Source organism: Phyllostomus discolor, chromosome 1 (assembly GCF_004126475.2).
Source record: "Phyllostomus discolor isolate MPI-MPIP mPhyDis1 chromosome 1, mPhyDis1.pri.v3, whole genome shotgun sequence".
NCBI lineage: Eukaryota > Metazoa > Chordata > Mammalia > Chiroptera > Phyllostomidae > Phyllostomus > Phyllostomus discolor.
Window position 1 is genome coordinate 29615541 of NC_040903.2, and position 11157 is coordinate 29626697.

Sequence of the window (11157 nt, forward strand, 5' to 3'; positions counted from 1 at the left end):
TAGTAGTTATACAACTTGGGAAATGGATGCCATTACTAAGTCCCATATCTTCACAAATCCAGTGACTAACTGAAAGCCACACATGGATACTAAAACTGCCAATAAAGCAACTTATGAGATATAATTTTCATTTATTTTATAATTTGACATTCCAACTAAATTAGAAAAATTACCAAGGCCAGGGATAATCTCTCTTTTCAAAATCATCATCCGTCAAAGAAGATACCAGAAACTGGCTGTCTTTAGCCCACTTCTGAATACAGGGCATGTGAAATATACAGAAACATCCTGAACAACTCCAAACCTAAGACAAAAGTATCAGATATTAACATGTATGCAATGATTTTTCCTTGATAATTACATAATACTTTAGGCACCACAGTAAATTATTTTCAAGAGCAAACTAAGGATTAAAGAACAATAATTTTTCCTTACAGTAAGAAAAATATTATTAGCCATCCAGATTTATTCAACTAGAAATAACTACCCCTAAATTTCTGGTCTCTAACTTTTTTTAATGTATCTCATTTTCTTTTTTAAATGAGGTCATGCTATACTGACTGCTATGTAATTTCATAGCCTTTTCTTTTAGCATAGTACAAGCATTCACCCTTGTCAAACATATTCATAAAACATATTTATTATAGCTGTATAATACTTCATGTAGATTTGCAGACTATAATTTATTTAACCCATTTCTAGTTATTAGACATTTAGGTTATTTCCAGTTATAAATGACACTTCAAAGAATTCCTTAAACTACATATAATCTCTATTATAGCTTTTTGTGTTATAGTAAAACTATTAATCTAGCTCTTATGCTAAATTCTAAAAATCAGATGAGCAAAAAAACTTGAGAACATATATATAATTTAAAAGCTTAAGGAATAATAGTAATTTTTAAAACCTATGAATACTTTTATATAATTGACAAAAGTCAGTTTTTTCATCATAACATTTCTCAACTGTTTAATAAAATCAGACATGTCGTATATTGCATAAGCAGACAACAGCATTTAAAAAGAAAGGCCAACTTTTTAGCTGAGTTCCTCCCCAGTCAGTGACTGAAAAAAGACATGAAATACATGTCTACACTCTTCTCACAAGAGTGAGAAGACACAATGGGGAAGACGAAATGCCAATAAATGGTACACTGTCCAGATGATTACTGCTAAGAGCCAAAGTTCTGTCCTGCTAGGGATCCTCTAAAGAACCATTTAAAACATACCTAGGGCCACCCCAGCCCAAACCCCTCACAAAGGGGAGGCTGGGCACTCATCCACCAATTACCTGTGGTGGAATGCTACCCCAAGGGAAATTAACTCCCCTCTACTTCTGCACTACACCCCTGTACTGGCTGAGCCAGTTCCCAAGGAGGAGCCTGATATTACACACACACACACACACACACACACACACACACACAAACACACAAAGCAACTGTTTAAGGTAGGACTATATCCCCACATGGAGAGACTTGCAGCTGAAATCAGAAAAAAACAATCATATGTGACTCTGGGCACCAAAGGTATATGCTACACTATCCTATCCTGTGTAGGTTAAATTCCTCATTTACTCTATGTGAGCAACCCATTTCATTTGGCCCAATTTTCTTCCTCGAGGCAACACAGCTATAATAGCAGTGGATTAATCTGAGGTCTGAATGTTGCATCTATCACATCCAGTCATCACTTCCTCTTAATTGCTCCATTAATGTCCTTTTAAATTTACATATACATAACTTCGCCATCAGGCCACCGAGACTCTAAATTTGTAAGTTATGACTGAGTCCATAGTTCCCCAACGACTCTAGTCACTTTCCACAGTTCCTTCAACACAAGAAAAGCTGCCTAACAAGCCGTGGTCACTGCTAGGTTCTACTTCCTTGAAGGCAGGGACCATGCCTATCTTTTCAACCTGCTGAAAGTAATGAAATATAGTCCCTTTTAACATTTCAGTAGTTGTGGAAATCTCTAATGTACAAAGGTATTAAAAATGCTTTACCAAATTGACATGAACATTAAAACTGAAGATACTTGCTTCGGTTATATTAATAGTGCTAAAAATAATGGATGCTTACTAGAGGTAGTTATTTAAATTACAGATTTACAAAATAAAGACCAATTAAAATTCTCAAATGAAGCATTTAAAAAAATAAGCAAAAGCATAATAAATGGTTAATATTATAAATACAACATAAGATATTTTGGGCAGATACATTAATACAGATAAGGAGAAACACTTACTGCCTGGTTTCTCTTCACTGAAGCAATACAAATTAAGCATGTCATAGCCCCTGCTTGAAAAGCTTCATGTACATACTGCTTTGTTCTCTCTAATTCACGTGTATCTCCATCTAGAAAGTTAAAAGTTGAAAACTTCATATTAAGCAACATCTGAAAATAATACTAACTCACTAAAAGCAGTACAGTATGTGAGAACTGTGTAGCAGTATCAATTGCTCAAAATATAGATTAAAATAAGAAGTTTAAGAAAAGTACCCAGTGAGCTGCCAAGAGGTCACAAAGTCCAAGATTTAAACCTTACATATTTGATTAAAAACTCTCTCGGAGTATACTTGCTTCCATTGCTGTTACAGTGCTTCACATATTTGGTGGAGGCAGAGCCACAGACAAGAGCAGCAAGAACCAAGTAACAAGGGAAAGCGTGTCAAAAAGCAAAGTGAAAGAACCCGAATGTCAAAAGTCAACAGGGCCATTCAGCCTAAATATAAGCACACCTGTGTGTTTGACACACACACTATTCTAATAAAAACTTGTTGAATAAAAAGATCCTGAGGTCATTACAGTATAATAACTATTTCTGCTTACAAAGGAAACATGAACTTCTTAAGAAAAAAATTAAACTATATTTTCTTGAGCAATTATTGCACATTTATTTTCTAGGCACCATACTATTAGGGTTTCAGCAGGATTAAATGTGTTATTTTTATCTTCATGATAAAATTAAAGCACTTCAGTTTGACTCTTAACAATTATAAGCTGCAGCAAGGGGTCACAATAGAAAAGTCTGAAATAACGAGTAAAATCAAATTGAAAGGCAGAACAACTACCCAAAGTGCACATAACACCAAAAATGCAGTAATCCGAGTCATGTCAGTGTAAAAGAAATAAACCTTCATACCTTTAACACACTGAGGATTGTTCAACAGAGGCTGACTGAGCAACAGTATAAACTATCACTGGTACAGAGCTTATGGCAATAAAATGGTTCAAATCAAAATTTAAGTCAAAGAAAAAGAAAAATTAATAGGATGCTTAAATAATTATTTACTTTCTAAAATCATCTAAAGAAACACAGCACTTATAAAAACTTGCTCTACCATGATATAATTTAAGATAGTAAACAAAACATACATAAAATCACTCCTAAAACTATAAATTATAAAATTATTAAAAACAACTGTTTTATTTATTTTTAGAGAGATATTAAGGGAAGGAGAAAGGGAGGGAGAGAAATATCAGTGTGTGAGCCATACATCAGTTGCCCTCAGTTGCCTCTCCCATGACCCCAGCTGGGGCCTGACCTGGCCTGCAACACAGGCACGTGCCCTGACTGGAATCAAACCAGTGACCTTTCAGTTCCCAGGCCAGCACTCGATCCACTGAGCCAGGGCTAATTGTTTTACTTTAAATAAACATTAAAGTTTAAAGAGTATCCTTAAAAGCAGACTTCATAATGACATTCTGTGTGTTTAGTTTGCTTTTCCACATAGCTGGCTTTAACAAATATGTAACATTTTAAATTTCATCTAATTTACAGTTAACACATAACGGAAAATGAGAACAAGATAAAATAGGCCTCAACAAAATAAAGTCTAACCTTACATTTATAAGATTTATATAAGATTTCTTTTAAAATTGTATTCAAGTTTGGCCTCAGCAATATAGTATATTGCCCAAAATGTTATGGTGGATCACATGGCATTTGATTTTGGAAAGATCACCCTGCCAACTAAAGAAAAATGAGTATGAGGAGGCCAAGACTAGAAGCAGAAAGTACCAGTTAAGAGGCCAGTAGAGCAGGTAAACCAAAAAATGACCTTAAGCAAATTATCTATGTTCTGTCTCATTTTTCTCATCTTTAAAATAGTATAATAGTAAGAGTAGTATCTACCTCACAGCTATTACGTGAATTTAATGCACACATTAAATAGCCATAGGGACCTGAATTAAGGCAATGTTAGTATATAGGGAGAAGAGGGAGGGATTGAAGAAATTTAGTAAGTAAAACTCAGCTGGACTTGGTAACATTTAGATCACATTGTTCTTAAAAGTCAGTGTTCACGTCAACAGAAAGAAGGAAAGAATGCTGTGCCTGATTCACGTCAACAGAAAGAAGGAAAGAATGCTGTGTCTGATGCGGGCAGAGGAGAGCAGTGGTAGTGAATGAAACTCACTCATATCATCTGTGTGCCATCCCTGCGCCCAGATTTCTGGTGTGGGTGTATGCCTGGGAAAACTGTGCTACTGACTGAGATGAAGAAACCAAGAGAAATAAATTATCTTTGAACACATGTTTGATGTGTGCGTGGGCCAGCAAGGTAGAGATACCTGTCAGGAAGTTGACCCTGCTAAGTCTGAAATTTGAGAGGAGAATCACAAAAGTTCAAAGGCTGTGCTCAGAGAAAAGGATGACCTTCTCTGATAAAGTTCTGGACTCCAAATATGGCTTTAAGAGTAACCTGGATATCAACAACACATAATGTAATTGTATAGGTCAAACCTCAGTACTTAGCTTCAAAAAAAAGTATGAACGTCAAAAGTTGTAAGATATAAAATGAAGTCAAGAAATGAAATATACTTTACAGTGCAAAAGAGAAAAAAATGAACAGATTTAAGAGTATTCAAAGTCTTTAAGAGCAATCAAATCATAACCAGGAACAACCTGAACCCACTCACCTCACAGGGGGCTTTGGTACCCCCTCCCAGCATTCTAATGAAATACCAACCAAACACACTGGATGGTAGGACAGCTTCGAAGGCTGTAAAGGACACTGCCATTCCATTTGCTTTACAGAAAGATTAATGTTAATGACATATAACCCAAATAGTGAAATGCATAAAAATTCAACTCTGAAACACAAAAATGCTCATTCTTAAGATGCACCAACTATTCCATATAGAGTAAAAGCGTTTTTAAAGAAGCAGGAATATATTTTCATTAATATGAAAAAAGTCTAAATTTAAAAGATACCGTACCTGTCTGAGTAGTATATGTTATAAATGTATTAGCAACTATTTTTCCCTGTTTTCCTTCCAAATCTTCATCTCCTTCTTCTTCAGAGGAGGAGCTAAAGTGCTCTTCAACAAGTTTCTTTGCCACAGCTTGATTAGCCTTCTTGATTTCCTCAAATTTCCTTTGAGACATTAGCTCTGCTTACAGGGAGAAAAAGATGATTTTCATTTCCACAAAACAATCTCTCAAAAATGCAAGTCATAATGTACTAATGCAATCATTTTAATCCAGATTTAAAAGTCATCTTCGGAGCATTCTATTTTACGATCATCCATGAAAAACAGTATGTTCGAATTTCTTGACATACAACAAACGGGAATGCCACAGTGAAAACTTACACTTTTGTAAAATACCCTGCTAAATGCAGAGTTGTTCTAGGAACACTGACGAATAAATCAATTTAAAATATTACAAAGGTATGATAAAAAACATCCAAAAAAAAAAACAAAACCCTGGTGATCAACCTTAAAATGAGGACATTAACAAAAATTAAAATGGGATGTTTAAAAATAAATTTGTCCACAGTGATTTTTAAGAGGAGGGAAACATGCCCACTGGGAGCACATCCAAGCGAGAGGCAGGTGCTTTTTAAAACCACCTCTTCCACACCACAGCCCAGCCTGGCCGGGCCCACCGAAGACTGAACAGACAATATTCAATGTACAGCCCCTTAGAAAGCTCAAGGGCTTTTTGCCTTTATTAAAATGTAGACACATAACATAAATATTTAATATTAACGACACACAAATTGTTGCTAACACAGAAAATACGCTTCTTACAACTTTCTTCCAAAGAGAAATGCTAAATTTTGGATAATTCTTCCACTCTTCTATTTAGCACTATCTGTACTTCTCATTCCGCTACTTGGTTAAATAATAATTCAAAAAGAATTAGATTACTTCATTGCACATTCCCAGTGAAACTGCAAACTCCTCAAGAGCAAGGACCATGGGAATTTTCTTCAAGTACTAAGTGTTAATAAGCTCTTTGGGACAACAACCATAGTTTAAGAAAGGAGACACAAACATACTGAATTGATCTGAATTCATCAGGGCCCATATTGAGAGGATTTTAAATCTGCTAATTTGAAAATTTTAATTACTAGTTTAAAATTCACTTTATGACTGAAACTACTACTACTAAGATTAGCTTTCTTATTTTAGATGATGTTTTATCTTTTCTTTCCTTCACAAAATGTTTTCCCTTTCTTGTTGCAGCCAGTTTGGTTGGGGGTTGGCCAGTATTTCAAGTAAAACTGGAGGAAAATGTACAGTGCCTACCTAGGAATCTTTTAGTATCAGGAGAAAAGTAGTATCTATGAGCTGTGTGCCTCAAAACTTGATGTACATTAAGAGGGGTGATAAATGTCATTAAAAATGGGAAATTAGCAGTTAAGGATACATTTTTTTAAAAGTCTGAGTTACAACACATAATACAAACTTTCATATCCTGGTCAATGTGTCCACATAAGAGCATCTCAAGAAAAGTTGGCAAAGCCACCTCCAATCTCAATCATCCAGGTTGAGAATGCTCCCTTTCTACTACCCACAAAATCCAGGAAGTTTACCAAAACTGTTCACAGGTTTCCAACTTACAAACCTCACCACCACCATTAGAAACTCAGTAACTGCAAGCTAACAGAACATCACCTAACTAAAATTAGCCTAGAGAAAAAGGCATTCGGAAGCTCAATTTGCTTCTGCCACAAAAAATTCATTTTGAAAAATGCATCCCAAACACACACGCGGGTGCGCAGAACTCATTTCAGGGGCTATTCCGGTGGCCCCGTGCACTCCTCCACTGGTAAAGGCAATTTCGTGTTTGCTGCGTGCATGCTCTCAGGCCCTGCTAAAACACAGAGGTGAATTAAGGACACTGACATGCCGGAAAAGGCCACACCAGCTACATCCAGTAAAAGATGTGAAATTTATGAATAGGAACCAAGAAAGTACCACAAGCTAAAGAGTTTACAGGGCATAGACATTCAGGTAAAGATAGGAAATGACAACTGGTCCCCAGAAGTAGGAAAGACAACGTGAATGTAGTGCCAAAGCCCAATCTAAATGGGATTTCTACGACTCAGTCCTGCTGACTGTTACCATGAAGTCTTGAGAGTACTTTACAAAAAAAAAGATGTTAAACAGGTTTTTATGAGACTTTAAAAAGGAAAAAAAGGGGGGGGAGGGGACCAATTCAGATTTAAAGCCTGTGTTACCCAAACCAAACTACAGTATAGGCTAGACCTCCCGACCACAATTTGCAACTTTGGGTCCAGAGTCAGTAGGCAAAAAGAGTGAAGGAAAGAGTACTGGACAGAGAATTAGCAAAGATTAACATCAATTAAAATGAAAACAAAAGATATTTAAAGATTTGACTCTGCCTGGAATAACGAAGACAGTAGCTGCCTGAAATGCTTGAAAGGTGCGGCCAATGATGACCCCCCCCCCCCCCAAAGGAGAAGAAAGGCAGAGGGTGGGAGAAGGGGCACAGGCAGCTCGAACAGGGCAGAGCCTCAGCAGGCGTCCAGGTGAGACGGAGGGCGGGAGCCATTCTCACCACTGGCTACGGAAGTCTGCAGTGCTCCGGGTCCTGCGGGGCTGCGCCGGGCTGAGCTACCTGCCGCCGCAGCGGTCGAGGCGCCTCTGGGACTGGGGCCCGGGGCAGCGGCGCCCGGCGACCCCTTCCCTCGCCCTCCTCCGGCTCCGCGGAGATGGAATCCATTTCCTGAGGAGGGGGCCGCAGTGGCCCGTCCTCGGGCTCGGCCTCGGCCACCGGCCACCTGGCGCCAGGAAGCTTCCATCCCTGAAGGGAAAAAAGAGAGGGAGTGGAAGAAGCCTGATTGCAGCGGTGTGAAGCGGGGAGACGCGGGGCGGTCCGGGAAGCCGGTGGGAGGGGCCGACTGAAGAGGGTCGCCTCAAAGCGGGGACCAGGTTCGAAAAGGTCGCGGCCCTGTCTCTCCCGGAGAGCGAGTGCCCGCTAATCCCGGGCTTTGGAGAGATGGACCGTAGAGGGAGAAAACTAGGCAGAGAAACTGCCTGTGGGGTATGGAGCACACAGAGCCCAAGAGGACAAGGAGAAGAAGGAAAGCAGCTTCTCACCCGTACGGGGAGTGCCCTGAAGGGAGAGCAGCGGACCGACCCGGCGACTCCGGCGAGGAACCAAGCGCAGTAGTGGACCCCAGGGAAGGCTACGTCTACTTATAGACGGTGCTCGCCCCCCCCAACGACTACAACTCCCAGAAGCCCACGCCTGCTGCCAGCGGAACGCGTGGCATCAATGGCCACTTCCTCATCCGGGTGTGTCCCCAGAGGAGCGGGGTGGGGGAAGTTTGGGAAGGAGTTCTGAGCGCCAGCGCAGACTGAGCTGGGCCTTCGGAAACTACAATTCCCGGGGTGCTCTGCGCCTCCGGCGGGGTTGTGGTCTAAATTGAGAGCTAGGTGGGGAGGTGGTTCGCCTCTGAAAGGTTCTTGCCAGGTGTTGCTGCTGCGTCTGCGCAGCTACCTAAACCCAGCAGAGTATCCCGGTTCTGTCGGAGTGTGCATTAGGGACTGCCCAGGAGTGTGTATTAGGGACTGCCCACCGTCTTTAGCCTTGCCTTTGGGCTTGTAGCTGGGGGAAAACTTTTCTCTTGAATGGGAGACAGCACTTAACATGGACACAAGTGGGGTCAGGGAAGAGGAGGGCTGAGGGTGTTGTGGAAAAGTGGCTGGAGTGGATACAGATACTCTTCTGAACTGTTAATGCCCTGTAGAAGTTAAATCTAAGGCCTATAATATTCCTTTATAATTGACCATATGTTTTTTCCTGAGCTGGCCACTTTTTACTTTCATGGCAGCTCTCTAAAGTAGATTTTATTAAGGAAAGTAGTTCAGAATCTGGACCTAAATCTTCTAACTTCTCTGAGTTTCCCAATAGATAGATAAATTTCAGAATTTGGGGGGGGGGTTCTCTCTGGGGCTGAGAAATATATTGATTGCTTGGGACTACACAATTCTTACATAACCCTTTAACTTAACTAATTCCTCTACATTAATATCTAATATTTAGAGAGCACTTATTAAATGCCAGTGACTAAAATGTGTTTCGCACACACACATTATCATCTATAGTCTGTTGAGAAGGTATCCAGCCATGTAATATGAAAAATAGAGACATTTAATGATGAAGATACAAGATACAAGAAACATTGTACATAGGACAATGACTCTTCAGTCCCCTTCAAAGTAGGCATCTTGGGACCTCACACAGTTCTCCCAGTTACCACCATCAGCTGGCCCTGAATCTCACAGATGGTCCGAAATCTCTTCCCATTCAAAGGCAATTTTAATTTTGGGAAAAGCCCAAAATTGCAGGGCACCAAATCTGGGCTATAGAGGTGCTGAGTCACCTGAATGATTTGATGTTTTGCCAAAAAAAAAAAAAAAACCACCTCTGCACAAGATGTGATACATGAGAGGGCATGTTGTCCTGATGAAGCTGCCAGTCACCAGTTGACCATAGCAGCAGCCTTTTGAATCATGCAAATAGTTTGTGCAGAGGAATGTTCAAGCTTAATGCAAAGTGTGATGCAGATTCGTTGCTCTACTCAGTCATTTTGAATGTGACGGCCACACAGTATACATGCTCACTCAGTGGTATCTACCGCCCACACTGACTAGTACAGAGAAGTCATCATTGTTCACACATGTACATTCCAGTCCACTCTCCTTGGCTGCCAGGTTAACAGTAACTGGACTTTTTATGGAGATACACACACACACACATTACTTAATCTCTGTGTCTCAGTGTTCTCAGCTGTAAAATGAGAAATTTTGTTTATATATGCAAAAACTAAAAAATACACATTTATGATTTATGTGATTTACTATATATATGATACACCCCAATGTTTTTTTAAAAATTCTAAAATAAAGTATAGAAAAAATAATATATCTGAATACTTTTATTGTGCAGCTATTTGAAAAATGTGATTTAATTGTATTTATTTGTCCATTATTGACATGTTCTGATATGGATTCTTTTTGCCAGTATATCTAAACATGCTCCCCAAATGCATTTATCCTTGACAAACACATCTAACTATGCCAGTTATTAGTTTAATTTGTTTCAGCTCCAATTCACCCTCCAATATATGCTGTGATAATGGAAAGAACTCTAAGCACCTCCACAGAGCGAACCATGTCAGTTTTCTCAGCAGAGGGCACTGGAGAGACATTTCAGGAGGGAAGGTGCTCTCCTGGTATTTCCTGCTGTGACAGTGTTTGGCAACCTTGCCTTTTCCTGGCCTCACCTTCACCTTCCAGCAGCCTTCTCATGGAAACTGACCCAAGGGCCTCCTGTGCACACTGGCACCCTGAGTCACCACTCACTCTGCAACTGACACCTGCATTCTCATCCCCTACACCTACTACCACTCCCACTCTAGACCGGGCACCACACCTGTGCCTAGGCTCCCATTCTCTGCGAGCCTATCCCATAGGCTCCTGATCACCTGAACTTAAGAGGGACTGCAGAAAAATGGTAACCAGAATATATCAGCAAGCCTGTCTGCTACCCAGTGGGCTGAACTACACCTTCTCCAGTAGGATCTGAACTCCAGCTTTGGAAAGGTGGACACACCCTTCCAAGTTTGTCCTTCCTTGTGTATTCTCCCAACAATACCGTATACAGTGTCCTTATAGTCATTCTTTTATCAGAGCTTAGTGATTCTTTATATTAAACTTAGCCCACTATGTGGTTTCCATTCCTGATTAGATGCAGACTGATAAAGACAGTGTATACATTTTATATCAGTTTTACTTGAAATACTGGATATGGATATGACCAATGAAAGTGGATGCAACAAAAAAAGGGAAAAGTGTTAAGAAAGAAATAAAGGATATAAATACATAATGAGGT

General features: G+C 39.8%; 1 protein-coding gene across 3 annotated transcripts in view; it reads right to left on the reverse strand.

Moving 5' to 3' along the window:
* The window catches only part of NFXL1 (nuclear transcription factor, X-box binding like 1), a 47421-nt gene extending 38927 nt beyond the window's left edge, over nt 1-8494 (reverse strand). Inside the window, exons 1-5 of one of the 3 annotated variants that reach the window (XM_036020185.1) lie at nt 8398-8494; nt 7816-8061; nt 5223-5399; nt 2247-2356; nt 174-304 (exon numbers count right to left, since the gene is read on the reverse strand). In XM_036020185.1, coding sequence (XP_035876078.1) covers nt 174-304; nt 2247-2356; nt 5223-5399; nt 7816-8059 — 662 coding nt within the window. In that variant the 5' untranslated portion in view covers nt 8060-8061; nt 8398-8494. Of the gene's footprint in view, nt 1-173; nt 305-2246; nt 2357-5222; nt 5400-7815; nt 8062-8357 lie in introns of all 3 variants that reach the window. The other 2 variants (XM_036020193.1, XM_036020180.1) reach the window with 2 other exon arrangements.
* Between the last annotated feature and the right edge of the window lie 2663 nt (nt 8495-11157).